The sequence below is a fragment of the Rousettus aegyptiacus genome, unplaced genomic scaffold (assembly GCF_014176215.1).
Source record: "Rousettus aegyptiacus isolate mRouAeg1 unplaced genomic scaffold, mRouAeg1.p scaffold_m13_p_5, whole genome shotgun sequence".
Taxonomy (NCBI): Eukaryota; Metazoa; Chordata; class Mammalia; order Chiroptera; family Pteropodidae; genus Rousettus; species Rousettus aegyptiacus.
The window spans coordinates 119,668,741-119,692,323 of record NW_023416308.1 but is presented as its reverse complement, the minus strand read 5'-3'; the positions used below and the strand labels follow the sequence as shown (position 1 = coordinate 119,692,323).

Genomic DNA, 23,583 nt, shown 5'->3' with positions numbered 1-23,583 from the left:
CCCCCGCGTCGGCCCCGCGCCGCCGAAGCCGCCTCTGTCGGCTGCCCCCGTGCGTGCGAGTGGACTAAGGCGAACCGCGGCTGGACTTGCACGCAGTGACCACTCACGTGGCTGCTCCAGCGACAGCCAGCGCCTCGGTGCCGCCGTCCCCCAGGTGGAGCGAGGCGAGCCTTCCCTGGGCAATGGTGGCGATCGCGTCGCAGGGCGGAGGGGCGTGTTCAGCGTGGACGCGGAAAGCTCCGCTCAAAGCGCGAGCACCGCCGGGCCGGGCCGGGCCCGCCAGAGGGTCCGCCAGGCTCCTGAGGGCGGGAAGTCCCCTTCTCTCAGGAAGGTCCGTTCCAGGCCGGCCGGCCTGAGCTCTGGGGCACGGTTTAAACCCGGGCAGCACCTAAACAGACTGCTCTCGTCCAGCCCCCGACCCCGCGTGGAAGCCCTGAGCCCTCGGCTTGTGTTCTCAGTGGTTTGCAGTTACTTACAACGATCTCAGACACTCGTTCGGGAAGACTGGCCCTTCCTCTTTGCCGCCTTCTCCCTGTCCACCCCCCCTCCCGCCCACCTCCCTTCTGCTTTCTCCCAAACTTTACCTGCTGGTCACAAAGAACTGCAGCCACTCTCCCCAGGTCTTTCCGAGTAAAGTCAACATCTTCTGATTTTTCTTATTCCCAAAGGCAGTCAAATGCAATTTTATGTTATTTAATCGTGTTGAGTGTAACGCACGCACACCGAGTACATCTTAGCAGAAGTAATCCGCTGGGTACTGAGTTCCCTGGGAGGTGGAAGCCGTAATGGCAGAATGACAGCGTCTGCGGTCCAGCAGGGAGGGGGGGACATCTCTTTATGTAATAGGTTTCCCCTGGGGCACTGGGATTAATTATAAGTTGGATGCCTTCTTCCGCTGAAGGACACAGCCCAGCCTGAAGTTATTTATAAACAGCGGAAGAGGTCGGTGTGAGGGTTGGGGGGCGGGGGCGGGGGACAAGGCGGGAGCGGGGGTTGCATTTCCCTTTTCTTCGCGAGGAAGGTCGAGGAGACCCGAATCCAGAACTTGGCTTCGGCATCGGAGGTCCCGTCCCCCGAGATTCTAAAGGGGCAGGACCACGGCAGCCGGGGAGCGGACGCGCAATAGGGCGGTTTCTGCAGAAAATCTGTCGTTTTGTGGGACGAGACAGCTTTGGTCCGCAGCTTGGCAGGCTGCCCCCGGCGTGACACGTGACAGGGATTTTAATGAAATTGTTCACTTGGTTTCTCGTCGAGGTCGATCCAGTAAAATTCCTTACAAACCCCAAACGAGCTCCCTTTGTTCACATTGTTTTATGACACCGCACGGGCGTGATTGCAGCCTCTGCGACAGACGGCGGTGAACTTCCTTCACGTCGTGGGAAAAAGTAAAACATTTCCCGCGAACGCAAAGGAAACCTGTAGGTGTTACCACCACCCTCTTGAACCGATCGCTGCGGCCGCCAGTCTCCCTGGTAATGTGGGGTGAGAAACGCTGGGTCTGGGTCCACACGTGGCAGTGAAGCCGCAGGTGCCCTTGGCTTCTCCAGCAGCGGCTTCGGTGAGGTCGCTGTTTCTGTTCTCGGCCCGAGCCTTGGCATCGTTTTTTCCTCAAACCTTGGAGAAATTGAAAATTTATTTTTTACCAAAAAGATAGCAAGGGTGAGGTTACAAACGGGAGGCGGAGCTTAAGATGCAGCCTCAAACCACCCACTTCACGCACCGAAACAGCCAGCTTTAAAAACGATGGCCGGCCCCAGCGTCGGTGAGAATGTGTGGGGACAGGGGTTCTCGCGCTTTCCTGGGGGGTGTGGTAAAGGGCAGCCCACTGGGCGAAGAAGGCAACTTCCTACCCCGTCTGTCCCTGTGCACGGCCGTCCCCCAGGCCCCACACGCGGGGGGGTCAGCCGGGGACAACGGACGCCTGTGGCCACTGAGGGGCGTTCGGCACCGTCTTACGCATCGTGTTCAAAACGGGGAAGAACCAGGAGCCTGGGTGAGCGGCGGCTCGGTGTGGCGCAGACGTGCGGTTGGGCGTCGCCCGGCGGCCACTCCTGCGGCAGTGCGGGTGACTCCGAGGCGTGACGCTGAGCAGAAGCCGGACACGAGAGTTCCCACACGTGACAGTCAGCGAACAGACGTGGCCACGGGGAGAAGTCAGGTCGCTGCCGGCTCGGCTGAGGCGGGCGTCGGGGAGTCCTTTTGGGGCGCTGGGACCATCCCGTTTCTTGACCGGGGTGGTGGTGCCACGGTGTACGTGTTCGTTGTGCGCTTTTACCTCGTGGAGGTGAAAGGGTGGGGGGAAGGGGCCTTCGAGGGCCGTGAGTGTGGCGTGGGCGCGAGGGGGCGTTTGGGGTGGACGCCGAGCTGGCGGTGAGGGCCACGCTGCGTGGGGGCCCCCCTTCCCCTCAGCACAGAGACGCCGCCCGGAGGAAGCATCTCGGTGGTTGGGCGCGAGGCCGGCCACGCGCACACGGGCGGGCGCCTGCTGGGCTGGCGCACCGACGTCCATCGCTCTTCCAGCTTTCGCGGCGGGCTCGAAATTCTCCCTGACGAAATCCTGGGGCTGGAGGGAGTACGGGCGACGCGTGAAGCCGGGAGGTGGGGGGCGGGTTCTGCTCCCCAGGTCGTCCACAGTCTCCGTGTCTGGGGGGGGAGGGGTGCTGCCCGCTCTGAGCCGGCCGGGCTCACGGGCTGAGCTGTGTCTCCCAAAACTCGCACGCGGGGGTCCCGCCTCCTGGCACCGCGAATGTGACTGTATGTGAGGTATGGTCCTTAAAGAGGCGGTTAGGGTAAAACGGGGTCCCTGGGGTGGGCGCGAGTCCCCCGCGACCGTGTCCTCGTACGCAGAGGCCGGGACGCAGATGTGCACAGAGGGGTGGCCACGCGGGGACACAGGGAGGAGGCGCCGTCCACCGCCCAGGAGAGCGGCCTCTGGGGGAGCTGCCCGCCCACACCTCGGGCTCCAGCCTCCGGGACGGGGGACAGTGAGGGCCTGTGGCTCAGGCCACCTGTCTGAGGGACTTCGTGACGGCCGCCTGAACGAACTCACGCGCCATGCGGGGTGGGCTCAGCTGCCCACAGGTCGCGTTTCCGCATCGACCCTGACCGTCAGTGCCCCTCACACCCCGTCCGAGCGCGGGGCCGGGCCCAAGCTGAGGGGGTCACTGGGGACGTTCCCGTAGCCGCGGCCACCCCGGGAGGCCGCGTAGCCGTACCAGCCACAGTCCCCGGGCTTGGGACCGAGCGGACAGAGCCTGCCTCCCTGGGCCTACTTCTGCGTGAGGCTGGAATCCACCTTCCTCGGGCCCTTGGGGCCATTTCCTCATCTGTGAAGTGGGGCCCCCAGCCGCTCCCCCTCCCGGGCACACCGTGGGTGGCTGCCTGGGTGGGCGCGTGGGTTGCGCTCTCACTGATACCAGCTCGACCGCCGGAGGCCCCATCGTCGCCGCGCGGCAGGAGCCAGACTCGGAGCCTCTGCAGTCCCCGGGGAAATCTCAAGCCCTTAGCAGCCGCGTCCTCGTTCACCCGGTCCTGGGATTCGGGGGCACCTGGAGGCTCGGTGGACAAAGCTTCCCACCCCCTGTAGGTTCACGCCGGGCCACCCCGAGGTCCCCCGCGAGCTGTTCTCTTGGAGGCTGATTCTCTGAAAACACAAGACCTGCTTTCTATGGAGCCCGAGTTCTTTCTGTCTGTTCTTTCAATCAAGCCTTTTCTGGGACCAAATGGTGTCCTTCAAAGCCCTTGCAATTTCAAAGGAGGAATTTGCATTTTATGGGCAGATCCATCTGGGAGAGGGTGATGCATTTGGTGGATGTGAAATAATTGCTTCCCGTTCTTTTGTGTGCGTGTTAAACTTTTACGCCTCTCTCAGATGTTTTTCGAGGCTTTTCTTCCTCGATTATGATAAACCTGGGTGACTGGGTGATACTGTGCGGTGGGTCTCTACAGGTAGGAGGGGTGGGGGTGACAGGCTCTCACCCGGTCCTGCCCGAGCGGCCACCCCAGTGTGCGAGCCCAGTTGGCTCACTGTCCGGCCTTGCCTGGTGATTAGGGCAGAAACTCGTCGACACCGAAGATGGGTTTTGCCTTAAGTAGGAGGTGGCGGTGCCCACCATGGGGTTCAGCATCTCCCTTGCGATCGGGGGAGGGGGGGATAATGCTGGCTGAGTCAGCACCCCTGGGACATGACTTACAGATATCATCGCCCTGTTCTGGAAGAGTCTTGACCCAGCCCCGAGTGCAGGGCGTAAGAGTGTGCAGGCTCAGGAGCCTGGAGTCAAATTCCAAATGGCCATGTGGCCTGGGGGGCTCCAGCCTGATCAGGTGCAAATGGTCAAGGTTGACCGGAGCCCCCGTGGGACCCCGTGGATGTGTCTAGGCTGCCGTCACTGGGCGGCCGCAGTGTGGAGCGGTGGCGGGTTGAGAAGCAAGGCCATCCCGCAGCCCCTCCCATCAAGTTCATTTCCGCTTGTGCTGGAGTTAGGTCTTCCGTTGACCCGTAGAATATTCCAGAAGTGTTGCACAGGGTCCAGAACCCACCCTCGGGACGCTCTGCAGGGTTATATTGCCCACGTAGAAGACGGTCAGGGGCCACCGCGTAAAGAAGCCGCCGGTCTGCCGGGGGGCAGGGGGGGCCTGGTGAGGGGAACAGGTGGGTCACGGTCGGTCCCGAGACACGCGGTGAGGCCAGCTCAGACCTGCCAGCCCAGGTGAGCCCCACGCGCACGCACAGGTGAGCCCAGACGGGCCGTCCTCAGGACCACGCCCCGTTAGCCTGGGGGGGGGGGGTTTAGGCAGCGAGACTTTAACTGAGGCAACGTCAGCTTAAGCTCCCCTCAATCCTAGTCTATTGGGGTTCATCACGAATCAGCTGGGAGGTTTGTCTAATGTGTCTCGATGAAGCACTTTTCACGTCGATAATAGACGCCGCCAAGGTCGTCCTGCAGGTCCGTCTTCCTTTCTGGTAGTGCGATGAATTGTACCGATTGATTTACTTTTCGTTTCTGTGACAAGCCCACCGGCGACGATGTCCTCTTCCTTATACTCGGCCCTCTGCGTTCGGCCTGCTGGTATTCGTTGGGTGTTTTTGTGTCCGTGGGGAGGCGGCTCCTGCCGGTACAGACCCCGGCACTGCCGGAGGCTGCACTGGCCTCGCACGCTGCGTTGGGAGGGCCCCTCCTTGTTCTCCGGAGGAATTTGGGTGAGACTGCTGTGGGCTCTTCCTTACGTGTTTGGGAGGATTCGCCCGAGAAGCCTCCCGGCCCGGGGTTTCTTCGTGGGCTTGCAGACTCTGTTTTGAGCCATTTGCCAGTGTTAACCGTCTGAATCGTCAGGACAGTCATGGAAGGGTCATGCTCGCGTCATCCCCGGTGACAGAGGGGGGGCCGCAGCTTGCCTGTGGTCGCCGTGGTGGCAGGATCACTCCGGGGGGGCATGGCCCCCCTCGCACGCGGAGGCCGCTGACAGCCCTGCGTGCGCCCTTCGCTCCCAGCCGGGGAAGGACACGGGCCGGCCCTGCTCGGCGTCTGGGGGGAAGGGACGCCGTTTCCCAGCTGTGGGGTCCCGGGGGCTTCAGGTGGTGGATGTGCCGCCTGCCTCCACTGCCGAGCGGGGGAGGGGCTCTCTCCAGCAGCCCCACGAGGTGGGCGTGGGGCCCCTGAGCAGACTGAGGGCCTCCAGCCAACACGTCCGCTTGCAGAGGCTCCCGACCCCATGTGGGGTCTGGCAAAACCTCGGGGTGCTGTCTTAGAATCTGCGGGAAGGCCGACTGCCCCTCGGGCTCCGGGTTCCGGGCTCCAGACTCCTTGAACTTGTCTGATGAGTGCGGTGCCCTCTGACCTCTGAGCCGGTGCCCATCCCCCTCCTTGCGTGCTGGCCGGGCCTCAGAACTGAGTGTCCGCCCCAGGCTCCTGGCTGCTGGATGTCCGTCACTTCCGGGTTTGCCGTGGGAGTCTGAGTAGGTGACGTGGCGTCATCTGGAAGGACATGGGTTGAGGACGAGCCGAGCCCTCGGGCTCCCTCGCCATCCTTGGGCGGGGCCGTGGTGCAGCCACAGCGAGCATGTGCCGGGGCCGCGGGTAACGGAGCTGTGCGTCGGGCGCGCGCCGCCTCGGGGAGGGGAGGGGGCTGCATGGGGCAGGGAGGGTTTCCTCCGCCTTCGGCAGCAGATCCCGATGACTGGTTAGTGAGTCATGAGGACTGGGGCAGCTTCCCCCCTCTCTCCCCCCCACCCCCCCGGCTGCTAACGCCAGCTCCAGCCGAGTGGGTGGCTCTGTGGGCACCACAGCCGGGCAGCAGCATCTGCCCAGCCCCGAGAGCCAGGGAGACGGGGGGATGTCTGGAGGGGGTGGCCCAGCTCCTTGGTCTCACTATCGCTGTAAGAAGTGTCCGTGTGCACCATCCCTCCTCCCCCGGCCCTCGCCAGCAAGGCAGGGGCTTCTAGGCACCTGTGGGAGCCCAGCCCTGCACAGGTGACAGGTGGAAAAAGATGGAAGTCTGACTGCTGCCCCGGATCAGAGTCATTTCCTCACCTGAACGTGCGCTTACACGCATGACCCGGGGAGCGTGTCGAGACAGGTCAAAACGAGTGCCAGGTGGCGTGGGGCAGGGCGGGTGGGGGAGTGAGCGACTCGGAGATTGGGTGGGTGGGTGGGTGGGTGGGCGGGTGCACGGGTGGGCGGGTGGATGGATGGTGGGTGGGTGGGCGAGTGGGAGGTTGGGTGGGGGGTGGGTGACCGGGTGAGCGGACAGATGGCTCGAGCACGCGAGGGCCCTTGGCGCACAGTGCTGTAGTCATCCCAGAGCGCGTTGGGCAGGGCCACTGTTGTCGAGACGGGTCGAAACAGATCGGAAGGGAACTTCGGCAAGAGCCGCCACAGCGCCTCGCGGCCTCCCCCGCGGTCCGGGGCCTGAGTCCCTCCAGCGCTCCCCACCGCCACCCCGCGGTGAGCCTGGCAGCCCTCACCTGTTCCCTGCGTCTCCCTCGTTGGCCTGTGAGCCCCGCGAGCCCCGCAGCGTGGGGGCGCAGCGTGGGGGCACAGCGTGTAAGGGGTGCTGTGGGTTGCAGCCGGCTGGCGAAGAGATACCCTGACGGAAGCCGTGGGGTTCGTAGATGGCCTGCCACACAGCAGGCGCTCAGCACGGTCAGCTTCCCTCGCTGAGGGACGGGCAGGTGGGGATCGGGGGTGGCCTCATGCCAGCCGTGGAGCCCCAACCAGAGGGTGCCCCTTGCTGCTCCCCCCGCCGCCCCCAGCGTGGCCCCGCTCCTCCTGGAAGCACTGGGCCCGGGCGCCTCCGGCTCGGCCCGTCGGCACAGGATCCGGACGGTCGTCAGACGCCCGTGATGGCGGCACCCGGAACCTTCCCTGCACTCGTTCGCTGAGTGCTGAGCCTCTGGCCCCGGGGGGCACACGTCACCGTGGCCCAGTGTCTGCACCGAAGACCTCCAGGCGTCACCGACAAGTGCAGGGATCGGGCGGGTGAGAGTCCCCCTAACCCAAGTGCCGGTGAGAGGCCGGAGCCAGCGGCCGAGCGAGGGGCAGGGCCGGCTCCGGGGCGCTCCTTCGGGAACGGGCGCTGTCCCCGGGCTCTGACGGGCGTGCTGAGACGCGGGCCCGTGTCCCCGGGCTCTGACGGGCGTGCTGAGACGCGGGCCCGTGTCCCCGCCGAGAGGTGAAGATGCCAGCGCTGCGTGTTGCGTGACTCTCGGTTGACAGTCCACAGAAGCCCCCGCTTCCTCTCAGCAGACGTGGACCTGGGAATCAGGGCGACCGCGCGAGGGACCAGCGGCGTGCCGGCGTGGCCGTCCGCTGCCCCCTTTCCGGTATCGTAGCCCCAAACTGGCCACGTGCCACCGGCGCTGCCCTTCGGCCCCCCAGCCTCCCGGAGACACTGCGCGAGCCTGAGGCCGGGGCAAGCCGGAAGACAGAGCCCCCCGGCGTGTGTGCTCCTCCCGAAAGCCGGGGTCGGGCGCGGGACTCACGACGAGCTGGTGTTTCCTGCCCAGCCGAGGCCCGAGAGACCGGTGTCCCAGCCCAGTGGCCAGGCAGACGGGCGCCCCCGTTCCTCAGCCTTTCTGTGCAGACCTTCAACTGAGTGGACGGGGCCCACCGCCCTGGGGAGGGCCGTCCGCTCCCCTCCGTCTGTGGGCCCACACGTCACCTCATCCACGGACGCCGTCGCAGACACACCCAGAATTCCATGTGGCCCAGCGTCCGGGCACCCCGTGACCCATGGGATGCACCATCCTCCCTGTCTTCAGGTCCTCGGGGTGCACACCCCGAGATGGGCCCGGGGGTGATTCGTGTCTAACTCCTCGAGGAGCGGCAGCCGTGACATTGTACGTTCCCGCCAGCGGAGTGCGGTGTGCCCGACCCTCCACGTTCCCGCCAGCGCCTGTCATCGGCGGGTTTTCTCCATGTTTTTTTTTTTTTTTTTTTTGACAGTAGCCGTCCTGATGTGTGAGGGAGTTTTACCTTTGAGGGTTTGGCTGGAAAGACAAGAAAGGATTCTAGCTGGTTGTCGCCTAAATGCCATCAGGTTCTGCGCTCCACGTGGCCCTCCGGCCCCTCCCTTCCACGCCCGGCGCCCTCCGCTCTCCGGGGGGCTCCGCCGGCCTCCCGCCCGGGCTCCTCTTCTCTGTCCCTTTTCTGGGTCTGGGGTCCCCATCGAGCCTGGTGGCAGACGATGGAGCGTGATGCTCCCAGTGGCTCCGCCTTGGCCTCCGCATCTGCAGAGCCGGGGGCTCCCCTGAAACGACCCCAGCTTTCAGCCCCACTGTCCCCCGGTTGGTGCAGGCGGGAGCTGCCATGGCACCTCCTGCCCCTGGCGAGCCAGGGAGAGGCTGGATTTGGCCGCTGGCTCCTCGTGTCCGGCAGTGGCCGTGGGGCATGGGGCACGAGCGGTGGTGTCTAACAGGTGACGTCGGCATCCCTTCCGAGGTCAGGGGCCTGGGGTCAGGTGACTGGGCACCCTGTGGCCACGGCCGCGGCCTCCACCCAGAGCTGTCTCAGTCCGTGTTCTCCAGAGAAACGTGTGTTTGAGGAGTTCCTTGTGAGGGGCTGGCCGACAGGACGTGGGGACAGGCGAGTCTGGACACGCGGGGCAGGCCGGGGACCCAGGCGGGCGCCGATGGCGAACTCCTTCTCCAAGCAGCTCAGGGTGTGCTCGTAGGGCCGCCGAGCTGTCAGGTAAGGCGCACCCGTGGGGTCACGGAAGGTCGGCCGCGTGTAGACGCATGTCCAGGCTGGCCCGGGCGCCTGGCTCATCTGTGGGTCACACCGTTGCCTCTGAGCCCAGGGGCTCCCCATCCGGGGTGCCGTGAGGGCTCCGAGCCCTGCCTGGGTGGTTCTGGTGCGGGTCTCCCTGGGAGAGCTTCCGGCCACCCCAGGGCCACGAGCTTCAGCACGTCAAGGGTCACGTGGCATTTTCGCGTTAGTCAGCGGATCTGAAGGGCTCGAGCTGGACCCGTCGCCTGTGGGTGTGGGTTCCGGTGCCACCCACCTGCCTGCGCACGCGCGTCCAGGCGGGGTTTCAACCGCAGTGTGGGGAAGGGCTGCAACCGCGTCTCTGGGGTCTGCCCGTCCCCACTTTCGGCGACCGGCTTGTGTTTAGTCAGGAGCGTGTGTGTCGGAGCCAGCTGGGCCCGGTGGGGACACGGGGCAGGGCATGGGCGTCCCAGGCTCTGGGCTCCTCGGGCTCCCCGCCGCTGGACAGACTTCCTGCCACCGCCTGGCGGGCAGAGGTGCCCTGTCACGCACGTCTCTGTGATGGCCTCGTTGTTGCTGGATGGCCCGGGGCCCCAGAGGGGCCCACGCGGTGACCGGCCAAGCGGGAGCATGGGCCTGCGCGGGCGTGAGGACCGGTGGCTGGCGCGGCTGCCCTTTCAAGCGTTGTGACCGATCCTGCCACAAGTGGCAACGTGACTGGCCCTTGGGGACGTCATGCGAAGTGAGATAAGTCAGACACAGGACGGCGAGTACCGTGTGGTCTCTCTCACACGTGGAATCTGAGAACACCAAACTCAGGAAAGCACCCTGGACAGTGGAGCCGGGACGCGGGGTCGCGGGTGGGGGTGGGGCACGGGCGAGGTTGGGCCGGAGGAGTCACGTTCCACTGAGAAGGTCATGAGCCCGTGGCCACGGCCTGCACTGCCGCGCGCTGCCGCGGGAGCCGCTGAGAGAGCAGGCCCTGGAGGCCCCGCGCCCGGGGCAGGCCTGCTCCGCGTTGCCGCACGGGGTGATGGACGTCCGCGGCCCCCGGCTGTGTCACATCACCGCGCTGTGCGCCTCGCACCGCGGCGTGTCTGTCGCATCAGCAGAGCCGGGGGAGGGCGCGCCCGTCGTCCGGGGCGACGCCGGGCCGGGCCCGCGGGCAGGCGGGCCACGCAGCACGCGCCCTGTGACACGGCTCCCTCTCCTGCAGGTGGCGATCATCGCGGGCAACTTCGAGCTGGCGGAGTACATCAAGAGCCACAAGGAGACGGACGTCGGTGAGTGGGCGCGAGCCAGGGCCGGGCGGGGCCCCACGCTGCGGAGGAGACGGACGCCCTCCCCCCGCCCCCCGCCCCGCGGTGCCGCACCCTTGCGGGGGGGGGGGGCGGTCCAGAGTCCGCGCGGGGCGGGACTTGGCGCAAGGCGGAGCGGCAGCGTCTTTCCCACCCCTGTGCTCACGCCTTCGTAGCCCACGTCGGGGCCGGGGCCGGGCAGAACCTCAGGAGTTAGGCGGAAACTGGCAAAGTGGCCGCGGCGGGCGTGGGGCGTGGCTGTCCCGCTGGCGAGCCAGTCAGTGTTCATTCAGCTAATGTGGATGGGTTCTCCGGAAGGTGCGGCGACATGCACGCCCCCTTTAAAGGCGGCGCCTCGCCGCCGTGCCCAGTGGTGGGGCTGACGGCCACTCCCCTTTCTAGTGCCTCTTGTGCCAACCAGGAGGACAGTCCCCGGGGCGCGTCCTCTCTCCTGCCGCCCTGCCGGCGGCTGGGCACAGCCTTGCATCTCGGAAGAGCCTGCTGGCCTGGCCCCTCCGGCCCCGGGCCTCCACAGGACCTGCAGCGGGGAGCAGTCCCACTGGACCAGCAGCGGTGAGCTTTGGACGACGGTGCCGTCCCATCGCCGGGGCGCGGCAGGGCCCCAGGGCGCCTGGAGGAGCCGCCGCGTGGCATCTGTGTCCTCCCGCCTGTGCCCGCGCCCCGTGTCTGGTGTCCGTGAGTCCGGCCGTCGTGTCTGCACCGTGTGGAGTGTGTGGCTGGCCCCCCGCTGCCTCCGAGCGCCGTGCCGGGATGCAGAGCCGTGTGCGGTGCTGGCATCCTCGGGCGCCCCGTGCAAGTGAGAGCATCCTGAAGGCCGTGGGCAGCTGTGCCGTGCTGGCTGACGCAAGCCCGCTGCGCGTCAGCAAATCACTTAGCTGCTCGGGGACACAGGCTCCGCTGTGGCCTCGCGGCGCCTCCGTGACCATGTCGCGGAGGCGGAGGAGCTTGGTCTGCTAAGCGATTTAGACGCTGAAGCCCGCCCCGCCTCCCTGGTCCGAGGGAGCCCAGCGGTGCCGGGAGAGCCGGCCGCCTGCGGCCGCCTGCGGGTCTAAAAATATCGCTTGCTCTGATGGGAATCGGGACTCTGTTAAGCAGGGCGCCCGACAGAGACGTGAGGTGACCGACCGCGTGTGTGTGCGAGTCCCACCCGCCACCGTGCGGCTGTGCAGGGCCCTCCGGCTCTGCAGACCCGCGCCGTGTGTGATGCGGACAAGCTCGAGGCCACCTCGCTATCCTCCTTGAGTGTCGGCCTTGGGGGCCCCTGCCGCAGAGGGCGGCCGAGGCGGCCTCCTTCCCCGGCTTATTGTCAGAGTAGAGCGGGGACACCGGGGGCCTGGAACCCCGCCTCCGGCCGCCCCGCAGGGCCCCAGCCCCTTCCCACCCATCACACCCGGAAGGCCGGACGCTAACCCGTCGTCCTCAGAGACTAGAAGCCCCGAGCTGATTTTAGAACCCGGGTCCGGGAGGGTCCTGCTTCGTCTCCCGTTTTGAGACCTGACTCAGCGTCCGTCCCCGGGAGGCAGGCGGCTCCGTGCGGACAGGCCCTTCTCACGTGGAGCCCGCTGGGCGGGCACACGCGCTTCGGTCGCTGCTCACTATTCTGATGGACGACCCGCTCGCACCGTGCGGGGCAGCCCCCCGCAGACGCGGGGCCCCCACCCCGGCCCCCGCGACTCCGTGTCTCACGGGGCGGGAGCTGGGCGCGAGGCCTTCTGCCTCTGCGCCTTCGTGAACCCCTGGGCTCCGCGGGGTGCAGGCTTTCCCAGCGACGCCCCAGCAGGTGAGGACACAGGAAGTCCCCACTTCCGGCCAGGTCCCTTCGGTGCCACCAGAGGAGCGAGGAAAGGACCCCCACACACACACACAGGCTGGCCCGGGCCAGGACTGGGTGGGGGGCGGCAGTCGCAGCCCACCGACGGGGGGAGGGGTCCTCGCGGGATGAGGGGCTCCCTTCCCAGCCCCTGTCCAGGCTCATCGCTGTGTGGCCCCTCTTCAGGCTTAGAGGTGGGGGGCAGTGGTGGAGGCAGGCGCCTCGGCAGCAGGGTGAGGCTGAGTCTGGAGGTGTCGGGAGGTCCCCTTGGACCTGACAGGACCCAGGACTGGGGTACCGGCCCCACGGGCCAGCGGCCCGAGCTGCCCAGGAGGGCGGTCCAGTGGGGAGGCCCTGCAGCTCGCGGCGGCCCGTCCCCCGTGGCGGGTGCGCCAGCGGCTCGCCCTCCATCCAGGGCAGAAGTTGCATCTGACACAGAGCGGTTCCTGCAGGCCGCCGTCCCCACCCAGGGGCCCCAGCCGGGGCCAGCGCGGCCTCCCCTGCAGAATCGAGCGTCTCCCGACTTCCGCGGTCAGTCCTGACGTCCCAGGAAGTGTCTCCCTCGCCCCCCTCAGCCCTGATGGGGTGTCCAAGGATGCTGGGGACTCCCTTTCTGCAGGGCCAGGACCATCAGGGGGCCTTGCAGATGAGGGAGGCACCAGTGGCCACTGCCCACAGGAGCGCCAGAGCCAGAGGGAGGAGGCCCAGCTTGCAGGGGCGCAGAGCCGCCTCCAGGGGTCACAACGGGAAGAATTCTGACTGGGAGCCCCCAGGCCGCACTCATGGAGTCCAGGTGGGGCGGCCGGTCCGGCAGACTGCTGCCTCCCGCCCCGCCCGGCCTCCGGGGGTGGCTGGCGTCCCGCTCCTCGGCTCGCAGACCTGTCGGTGCCGTCCCTGCCTTCTGTGCCCCGGGCTCTGTGTCTGCGTCTCGGGGCTCCCCTCTCCAGCCTGTGCGTTTGCAGCCCACCCGACCGCAGGGCGGTCTCGTCTCAAGAGCTCTAAAATTAATGACATTTGCAGAGTCCCGGGAGTGCGACCTGGGTGTGGCTTTCTGGGGCCACCGTCACCCAGTCACCCACCGTCGGGCAGGCATGTCCCTGGGCCACCAGCGGCTGCCTCTGTAAAGGCAGGGGTGGTGTCTGTCTTCCCTGCAGTGCCTAGCGCTTAGTAGGGCCTCAGTAAGTGTCCCCCGAATGAGTGACCCCTCCCGCTGCCAGTGCTGCCCCTCCAAGGCCAGCCCCTCCCCCGCTCCCCCAGCACCAGGCTCGCAGCCCAGTTTGGGTGCTTGTGCTGGGAGCGACGTTGAACCCCTCCCCACAAGCGCGGCCAGCGTCCAGGGGCAGAGCTCGTGGGGGGCACCGGGGAGCGGAGGCACAGGGCAGTGGTCGCGCTGGGGACGGTTCTCCGCGCTCTCGCCAGATCCTTCCAGGGCCACCTGAGATCACGGGTGTCCAGTCCGTCCCGCGTGCGGCTCTCTGGCTGCTTGGCTTTCAGATTCCAGCCTCTGTGACGTGGCACCCCTGACCCGCACCCTCCGTCGCAGGTCAGCCTGTCTTGGTCAAGGCCGAGGAATCTCCTATCTGCTCCTGGCCCCCCGGGCGGCGTGATCCCTGGAGAGTTTGCCCTGTCCTCCAGGAGCCCTGCGTCTGCTGCCTGGACCTCAGGAATTCGGGCGGGGGTCCCGGGGAGGGGTGGGGTGGGTGGAGGCCGCGTTCCTACTTTATGGTTGTCCGCGAACCTCGACCTGCCAGGCGCACCGCGGCGGGGAGGCAACGCGGACTGGGGGCTGGCGTCCGGAGCCCGAGGCTGCTGGCCCTTGGCCCCGTGACAGGGGAACCCGTGATGAGTTCCACTCAGCAGACACTTCGTGGGGCCGGGACTCCATCTTGGAGCACCCGGCCTCACGTGTCAGGATTCTGAACCCAGAGGAGATGAAGGTGAGGTTACCTTTGCCTAGATCGTGTTGGGTCACGTTTCTGAACCGCGCTGTGCCAGAAGGGCCCCCAAAGGCCACGCCGAGGGCGGGGCGTGGGGGCGAGGGGGACGCTTCTGCGTGAGGACACTCGGACACCGAACACGTTCCCGACCTCCCACGTGCAGCCTGGCCAACGGGACGCCTGCCCGAAACAGTCCCTTTAAGAGATCCAGCAGCCTCTGCCTCCGACTGGCAGGCTCCTTTGTTTTCTAGAGACTTGAAGCGTGCGAACAACAAATCGGGGCACTCAGGGTGCTGCGACGTGGCTCTGTGCTGCAGGGGGGTGGGGACAGTAAACACGCCGGATCTCAGCGAGGCGGCGATGGGGGCTCCGAGGCCGGCGGGGTCTGGGGACGCCGTGCGGCTCCAACTCTATCTCTTTAAAAGAGAGATTACATCTTGTCGTGAAATGCTCTGCTCGCAATCCGGCCAGCGTGCATGCCGTGGTTCTTTTGTTTGTTTTTAACTCCCTTCCTCTTTAAAAAAAAAAAAAAATTAAATGTGACCTCCGTTTGGCGGTTTTATTTGCCCGCTTGGAGAGAGTGATGATTTAAAAGCAGCCGTGGACACCGAAGTTAATCCCCGCTGTTGTCGTCCAGCGTTCCGCTGTGGCTGAGTGCATGAGCCCAGCGGGTCTTAAAAGCTTTGCCCCTGAGTGTTTACGATGGCTTCCGTACGATGGCGGTCCCCCCAAGCAAGGCTCTCGGGGAGCTGGGGAGTTCGCGTCCGAAACAGTCGTGCACATGTCGAGCATGTTGCGAGCCGATAAGCCTTGCACGGGGGTCACCTGTTCTCCCCCAGCGTCTGTTGTTTCTGTTGTGGCCCGGCTTTGCGGGGAGACGCACAGTCAGATGGATTAAATGACATGGGTTGTTCCTCTTCAACCGAGCAAGGTTTGTGTTCGTGCCTCTTGTCCTTCTGCAGCTGTGGGGAGAGAGAGGGAGAGAGAGGGGGGGAGAGAGAGAGAGGGGGAGAGAGAGAGAGAGAAGCGAGAGGTTTTTGTTTCTTAAAATGAAGCACATTGAGCTGGTGTGTGGGTTGGGTTGTCTGATTAGCCGACTAAGGGTCCTTGGTTACTGTTGCTAGGTTTCAGGGCTGGGTGTTGGGTTGTTATGCTTTGGAGATGTATGGATGATGGATAGAGGGTGGCGTTTTCAAACAGATTTCTTAATGCAACATTCCTGCGTGTCTATACGTGAGGACGTAAGATCCATGCCGATGCTGAGTGATGATTCTTTTTTTTTTTTTTTTAATACCTTTCTGGTAGATGTCACCTGCTGTGAAATAAAATAGATGTGATTTGAGAGAGCTCCTCAGTGTTCCTGGCGTTTTGACCGTGAAAGGTGCTGCTTCCCAGGATGTTCAGTAAACATGGCACCCTTTGTGTCTGCAAGTGGGGCCAGCAGATCCTGGGGAAAACCCCACATTCTAACCTGGTTCATCTCATTAGACGGGATCGATGTGGGTCAGCCTCGTCGAGTCTCCCCTCCGTGAGCGTGGAGAACGGACCTCCCCAAGGAAAGCCAGGCTGGCATTTGATCTAGAGTTATGCAGCAACCACACAGCTGTTGCCTGGGTTCCCAGAGTGTTTTCAGAGCAGGCTGCGGGGCGGGGGGTGCGAGGGGGGGGCATAAAAAGCCGGAGCATGCGCGGCAGGCTGAGTGGATGTGAGCAGCCCGCCGTACTCATCACGGCTGATCCTGGTCCCGTCTCTGCTCCCTCCTGGGGGCCGAGGGAGCTGCACGGCGTGCGGTGTGCTCGTGGGGCCCCCTCTGTAGTGGGGGGCCGCTTGCTGTCCGGGCGTCGCTAGCCCCCGGTGTGGGGGCTTGACGGTCTTCCTTTCGTGTGTGCTGAAGGATCGGTCGTGTGTTTCCTGCTGCGGCTCCCCTCCCCCACCCATGTTGGTCCGGGAGTTTATGCCCAGACCACAAGACGCAGCCGACACGCGGGATGGGCGCTAAGGGCCCCCCCTTTGTGATGGGCGCGAGTGCACGTGTGCCCCGTTTGGACGGCGTGATTACGTGCAGCTGGCTCTGGCCTTGGCCCCGGGCCAGTGCCGGCCAGAGGTCCACCGCGGTCTTCGGTCTGTCCCGAGGCTGTGCTCCCTTGCGTCTCTGTCCCGGGGGGGGTGGGGTGCAGCGGTGACCACGCGGCCTCGACCTCCCGCCGCGCGCCCACATGCTTCGCCTCCTCTGCCCGAGGTCTGTCCCCGGGACGCTGCCCACGCGGCCTCCCGAGCAGCCTCCCCGGTGGCCCACACACACGCCACGTGGCCTGGGCAGGAGACGTGTCCTGCTGCGCGCCCCGCGAGAGATGCCCTCTGAATCGTCCCTCCCTCCCACATACGTCTGCCTCTCCCCGTCCGCTCGGAGGGACTGTTCCCCAGACCCGCGCCTTCCCGGGCGGTTTGCGCCCCGGTCCTGGGCAGCTTGGGCCCCTAGGGGTGGGGGCCGCACCCCGCTCCAGCCCCAGAGACCCGCTGTCGCCCCCGGGCCCCCACCCCGAGTTCTCTGCCGGCTCCTTCGGTGCCGGCCGGTCCCCGTGCGGTGTCTCCAGCGACACCAGGCCCCCAGCCCCTTCGTAGTGAATACCGCGTAACGTCACCATCGTCGTCGGCGACACTCACAAGTAAGGTCACCTACCCCGGACATCATTTTTTAAAGTGGCGTCACGTCCAAATTGTCCCTCGAGAGGGACAGGAGGCGGGGAGCCATCAGGGCAGCGGCGCACATGGGCTTCGGGGAGAGCACACTCTCCGCCACCCTGGCCGCCGGTGCCGGGGCTGCCTGACGGGGGCCTCCGCTCGGAAAGCCCCCGACCCTACATGGCGCACGCTGTCTCTCGTTCGCATCGTGGTTTCGGTCGCATTCCTGGAAACGTCAGTGAACATCAAAACCGTGCGAAGGCATGTGTGTGCGAGTCGGACAGAGGAGGGCGTGGGCTCCGGCGGGGGCTTCTGCATCTATGCGTGCATCCGGCGGGTCACTCACAACTCGATGGGACTGTCCCGCGTGCCGCTGGACACAGCGGGCCTGACCCTGCCCACCACTGAGGCATCGGGGTTTGTGCCTGGGGCAGTGGTGGAGGGCGGGCTGGACACAGCCCCTGCTCTCACCCCCAGGGAGGCTGCTTGCCGGAGCTGGGGTGCTGACTGTGAGCGCCATGGAGCCCTCGACATGCCTCAGCACCCACTCTTACCTGGGCTCCAGGGACACCTGTTGTCCCCTGCACCCGACCCCACACCTATGCTTCCGGCCGACTTCACAGGTGAGCGGGGTCTGGCTCTGCCCCACCGCCCGCCCATGCCAGGACCTGCAGCCAGGAGCTAGACTGTCCCCAGGAGCGCTGTCCTCGGCCACATCCGTCTCAGTCCTTGCTCTGGGACGTTTTATCTGGGAAGACCAGTTCCCCTGCTGCCCAGAGCGGGAGGGGTGCGTTGGTCTGCTCCCCGTGGCTGAGGGGTGGGTGGGCATTGCCTCCGGGCTCACTCAGGCCCTCCCCGCAGGCCCGTCCCCAGGGCCAGTGTCCCTCGGGAGGCAGGCCCTCCGTCCCGGCCCCTGCGGCTCACCCCCCCGCCCCCCGCCGCCGACCTGTCCCCTAACTCTGGTCCTCGGTGTGTCCTTCCATGTGAGGCTGCCAAACTTTCCTTTAGCCATGAAGACTTTCGCCACGGACAGAGGGTCCCCAAGTTACGGGACCTGGAACGCACCCCAGTTCCCACCTCTGGGGAGAAAGCCTTGTGGGGGCCCCTGAGAGGGGACAGTGTGGGCTTGCCGGAGATCAGCCGCCGTTTAAGATTTCACTGTGAAAGTGGCAGAGGGAATCTCAGGGTGCTTTCAGAACTCATTGCCTTTTGGGGGTGACGGCTGGGGACCCCAGAAACACCCAGACTCAGAGTGTGAACAGCCAGCAGAACCTTGGGAATGGCCCAGGGGCTCCCAGACTGCACCAGAACGCAGGCCGCCCGGGACTCAGCCCGGCCCGAGCACCTGACCATGGAAGCTGCAGGACCCCACCGGCCCCCACGTTCCGCGGGTGGAAACCTGTGATCTAGCCAGACAGGCGTCCTCATGGGGCTGCCCTGGCCTAGGGGGACCCCAGTCTGTGGGAACAGAGACCAGTGTGAGACCAGATGGCCCTCCCCGCTGGCCAGGCACCGCCAAGAACCCTGCGGGCCCCCCCCCAGGTGACCAAGAACCCTGTGGCCCCCCCAGGTGACCAAGAACGCTGCGGCCCCCCCAGGTGACCGAGAACCCTGTGGCCCCCCCAGGTGACTGGGAGCTCTGTGGCCCCCCCAGGTGATTGAGAGCCCTGCGGCCCCCCCAGGTGACTGAGAACCCTGCGCCCCCCCGCAGGTGACTGAGAGCCCTGTGGCCCCCCCAGGTGACGGAGAACCCCGTGGCCCCCCCCACCCCCCAGTGCCGTGCACGGAGCTCTAACCAGGGCCCTGGTCCTCGCTGTCTCTCTTTCCGGCCCCTTCCAAGCGGGTCTTAGTGCTGCGTCTCCGCACCCCGCTTCTGCTCCCTGTTCAGGCGCCCGGGCCGGTCTCCCCACGGCCAAGCCCGCCTCTCTTCAAAGGCCCCACTGTGCATCCAGCGGCTTTGTCCCATCTCCTCCCCCAGCCCTGCGGGCACGGCCGCCCCTGGCCCTGGCACCATTTGGGGGACCTCCCTTTCACATTCAGAGTTGTGGCTTCCTAGGAGTCGGGAGCGCAGCTTACCCCTGGGCTGGGTGGAGAGCTCCTGAAACCAGGCTCTGGGCCTCGCCCTGTCCCCAGCACCCAGCTCCTGCGGCCCCCTTCGTCCCTGGACAGCTGCACGGCACGCCGTCGCCGAGTGAACGGCAGAGCGGGCGGAACGCCAGCCCGTGGACCTCGGCGGGCGGCCGCCTCCACGACACCCAGCTGCCCTCGGACGCCAGAGCTTCCTTCCCTGCTCCGGGAGGCTGCTGGCATCCATGCGGGCCGCGCCCGGCCCTGCCCCCTCCCGCGTGAGCCCCCTCGCGGTGCCCCTGACCCAGGCACCGGCAGCCGCTGCAGGACCCCAGGCGAGGCCTGGGCGAGGCCTGGATCGGGCAGGCGTCCTGATGCCGGGAGAGGAGGTCCCTCCCCTGTGTCCGGCCGCACGGACCCGTCGCCCCCGGTGAGCCTGGCAGAGCCCCGCACGGCCTTTGGGAAGGTTCACTCACCCCGAAGCTTCCAGACTCGGCCGCGTAGCTTCAGTAGCGTGCGCGCTGGCATCGGTAAGCTACGGCAGGAAGCCTGTAGGCGGCCGGGTCGTGGGACCCGGGGGAAGAGCGTGAGGCCGAGTGCAGGAAAGACGTGGGTTCCCGTCCACGTGGGCTTGGGCCAGCCGGCCCCTGCATCCCTCTGGGACATGGGGGCAGGCCCCGCCGCCCGCCACCGCCGCATCCAGCATCCTTCTCAGATCAGAGCTTAGCCCAAACCCAAGCCAAGAACTAGGCATCTTTCCTCAAAGATCTTACCGGGGTTGCAGGTATCTGGGCTGGGGGCTCGGCAGACTTGGGGTGCAGTGCGGTCGATTGCAGAAAGGGTTTGAGTGAGCATGAGTGAACAGGCTTTAAGAAGGTCTCAGAGGTGGAGGAACTCACACACGTGCGCACGTACGTGGTGGTGATTTTAGTCGAGCCAGAGGGACAGACGTGTCGAGAGGCGAGCGAGCCCGCGGTGGTTGTCAGAAGGAGAGAGGCTCGCCCGTCTCGGCTTCTGAGGGGGACGAGTCCCGGGTTCACAGTCATCCAGGCCCAGGCACAAAGCGTAGACGTCTGTACGCACCCTCGTGCCTGAGGCCATCGGTTACACGGGCTGCCCTGATCCACGAGGCCACCAAGATGGGGCATCGCCCGGGAAAGGACAATAGGTAGCCCCTTGCCCAGGCTGTTGGGGGCCCGTCGGGGCCTTCCGAGGGCGAGCTGGCAAGGCGACGCGAGAGCTGGGGCTGGGGGCGGGGCTGGGGTGGGGCTGGGGGCGGGGCTGGGGGCGGGGCCTGGGACCCTCCCCGTGAATCGCGGTGCCGTAGGCCAGTTGTCTGCCTCTAGGTCACGTGGTCGTCCCACAGCCAGCGTGCGGGGGGAGGGAAGGCTGCGCCAAAGGCAGGACCTTCCGGAAGGGCAGGTGGCAGAGGCTGGCCAGCACGGTGGGTGGTCCCGTAGAAGTCTGTGTCAGAAAGCTCGGCGCCTCGCCCACGACCCCATCCTGCTCGTGCGCATGAGGTTGCGGTTCAAGCCCAGGCAGGGCTCCTGGCTCTGCCTTGTGCCCCCGGCGTCCTCCGCCTTCTCGCGGAGTCGTCCAGCTAGTGGAAGGTAAATTCCACTGGGGCGTGCTCCAGAGGGGGGACGATACCCCCAGGACCCCACGTTTCGCCCCTTCCCTGTGGTCATCGGTACGCACCCTGGTGCCCCGGGCGGAAGTACAGCGTCAGGGAGAAAGAGACAGGACAGAATCGCGTGGCCGGGCCGGGCAGCAGCGTCTGCTCGTTCCTCCCCGGGGCCGCGTGTGTCCCACTTGCTGGAGTCTCCCCGGGTCCCGTGGCGCTCGGCCGGCTGCACGGCTCTGAGGCAGACAGATGGCCTCCCTGCCTCCACCAAGAGATGGAGTGAGAGGGCCGAGTCCTCTGGCGCTCTCCCAGGCCTGGGTAGTGAGGGCCTTTGTCGGCGTCCAGATGCGCCAGGCCAAGCGGCAGTCAGGGCGCTGGGGTGGCGGTGCCTGGGGCCGCCGCGAGAGGCCGCCGTGCCTCCGGGTGCCGGCCCAGCGGGCGGGCTGGCTCGGCTCGGCTGGAATTTCGCTGCCATGTCGTAGAGCCGGAGCTGCCTGAGGTTGGAAATGAGGCCTCGACTGTGAGGTGTCCGACAGTGCCTGGTGCAGAGCGGGCCCCCGATGGGTGGGGGGCGAGGTGCACAGACCCGGGCTCTCTGTTCCATCGAAGGCGGCCGTGGTTGGACCTGCCCCCCGCCCTGGCCAGACGGCGCCCTCCTGCTCGTCACACGGGCTTCGGTCACTGACCGCCGGCGTCACCGAGGACGGTTTGCCCAGCGTGCTGGCAAACCCAATTTTGTCTTCTCGTTGGCATCACTATTTCGTATCGTCCGACGAGACATCCCTAAACCGCAGCCGGGGTTTCCGAGAACTGGGAAGGAGTCGGGGAGGCGCAGAGGGCGGCGGGCGGCGGGACCGGCATGCGCTTGGCGGGGGGTTGTCCTCACGGGCTTGCCCCAGGTGGCCGCCGCGGGCGCTGCCCTCCGTCCGCTTCTCTACCATGACTGAAGGAGACAGGCGTCCCAGGTGGTTCTGCCCGCGTCACCCTCCTGAAGTGGCCCAGGTGGCGTCTTCCGCCTGCCCCGAGCCGTTGGCTGGAGGGTCACGGATCCCGTCCGCCCCCAGCCCAAACCCGGCCCTTCCCGGTTCCTTACCCCATTGACGGTGTCTCCGGCTGTCTCGTCCCCTGTGTCACAGGCATGAGTTGCTCCCAGGTGCTTTTGTATGGGTTCCCTCCTCCTGGGCTCCCTCCTCCTGGGCTCCCCGGTTTTGTCAAAGAGTGTTTACCATTTCAAAGCAAATCGTGTCAGATTCATTTAAAAGTCAAGCTTGCAGCGTAGTGTCTCAGAATAGTCCCCAAGTTCTGGGATGTCACAGTTGTCATGGCGACGATTCTTTGTTTTGGGGACCGCAGGCATCATCCTGAGAACTGTGCTGGTCCAGGATGCGGGTTTCGCCTCCCTCGGGGCCCCCACCCAGCGGGGCGGAGGTACCAGACGGCTCGGGGCCGCTTCCCCCCTCCCCCATCCCCAAACTGTTTAACATTTTGGGCTGAGCAGGGGATGCACAGGGGGTAAGGAGTGGACGTGTGTCCACCCGGCCCAGAAGTGGGGCCCCCTGGGCGCTGTGGGCTTCCTTCCTCCTAACCGAGAGACCCCAAGGTCTTCTCCAGGCTAAGCGTGACCAGGCAGGGGACCCGTGACCGTGAAGACAAGGAGCGGCAAGAACTGCTCCAAACCCATTTCCGGTCGGCCAGGCTGGAAGCGCAAAGGGGTCCGCAGCCGCCGGCACGGAGGGGACCCACCGACAGCGGGCGTCGTGCGGCGCGGGGCAGGCCACCCTCCCCGCGTGGCCCGTGGGCCCGGGCGCCGTGACCGGGCTCCGTGAGGCCGCCTGCGTGGGCAGCGTTCCCTTTCCTGTCCATCCAGCCAGTTCGCCGTTTTTGCCTGCCGTGCCCTTCCAGAAGGTTCCTCGTCCTTTCCCACCTCCGCCCGCACCGAGCCCCACCTCACAGCCTCTCCTGCTCGTCTCTCCTCGTCACGCACGTGCGTAACTTCCCTTCCCGCTGCACCCCCGTCTCCCCTGCCGTGTGCCCGCCGCGCCCCACCCCGCGCCCCACCCCCCTCACGCCGAGCCCCACGCCAGCCAACGCGGGGCGACCGGACGGAGGCCGGAATCGCATCCTTCGTTCAAAAAACAGAACTCTCAAGAGCGAAAGCACTCTCCTGCCTCGTTGGCAGGCCGACTCGACCTGAACTGATTCGAGGCTATTTGTGGCTTTTCCTTATCCTACTTAGTGTGGTTATTCATCCGTTGCCTGTGGCGTTCTCTGTGACTGATTGCGGGGCTCGGCCGGGCCCCCCGGCTCTGTGGTGGGATTCGCAGTGTGTGCCATGCTGCCCGTGCAGAGCCAGGCACCTTCAAAATGCCAGGACGCCCTCGGCCCCACGGGACAGGCACAGCCCCAGTGTGAGGAGGGCGCCGTGGACGGGCCGTGCGGGGCACCCCAGCAAGGAGCGGGACCCCCGAGGCCCCGCCGCGCCCTCGCTCTGTGCCCCCCACCTCTGCTCCCCAGCACCGCTGTGCTGGTGGCTCGCGGAGTGGCCCGTCCTCCTCTGGGAGCCTCACGCCCGCCTCCTGCAGGATCTACCCTCCCAGCTAGCCCGAACCTCGTGACCCCAGGGTCCCATCTGTCATGAGCTGAATTGTGCCCCCCCCAAAATGCATATGTTGGAGTCCTGGCCCCCGGCACCTCAGACGTGGCCTCGTCGCTACAGATGTGGGCAGGTCACCAGGGCAGGCCCTCGTCCAGCGTGACTGTCCGTGTGAGAGGGGACTTTGGAGATAGACGTGCATGCGGCTCGTGCAGGTGGAGGCGGACGCACCTTCCGCGCACCACGGAGGCTGCGCGAGAGGCGGGGGCCAGAGGCCCCCCTCGGCCTGCGGAAGCAGCCGACCGGCCAGCCCTAGACTCGCAGTCTCCAGGACCGCGAGAGAAC

The 23,583-nt window shown here is 66.1% G+C and overlaps 1 protein-coding gene across 2 annotated transcripts in view; it reads left to right on the top strand.

The window, feature by feature from the left end:
• The window catches only part of SHANK2 (SH3 and multiple ankyrin repeat domains 2), a 303,870-nt gene that overhangs the window by 74,272 nt on the left and 206,015 nt on the right, over positions 1-23,583 (top strand). For both annotated transcript variants that reach the window (XM_036220412.1, XM_036220411.1), the window contains one exon: positions 10,423-10,489. In XM_036220412.1, coding sequence (XP_036076305.1) covers positions 10,423-10,489 — 67 coding nt within the window. The remainder of the gene's footprint in view (positions 1-10,422; positions 10,490-23,583) is intronic.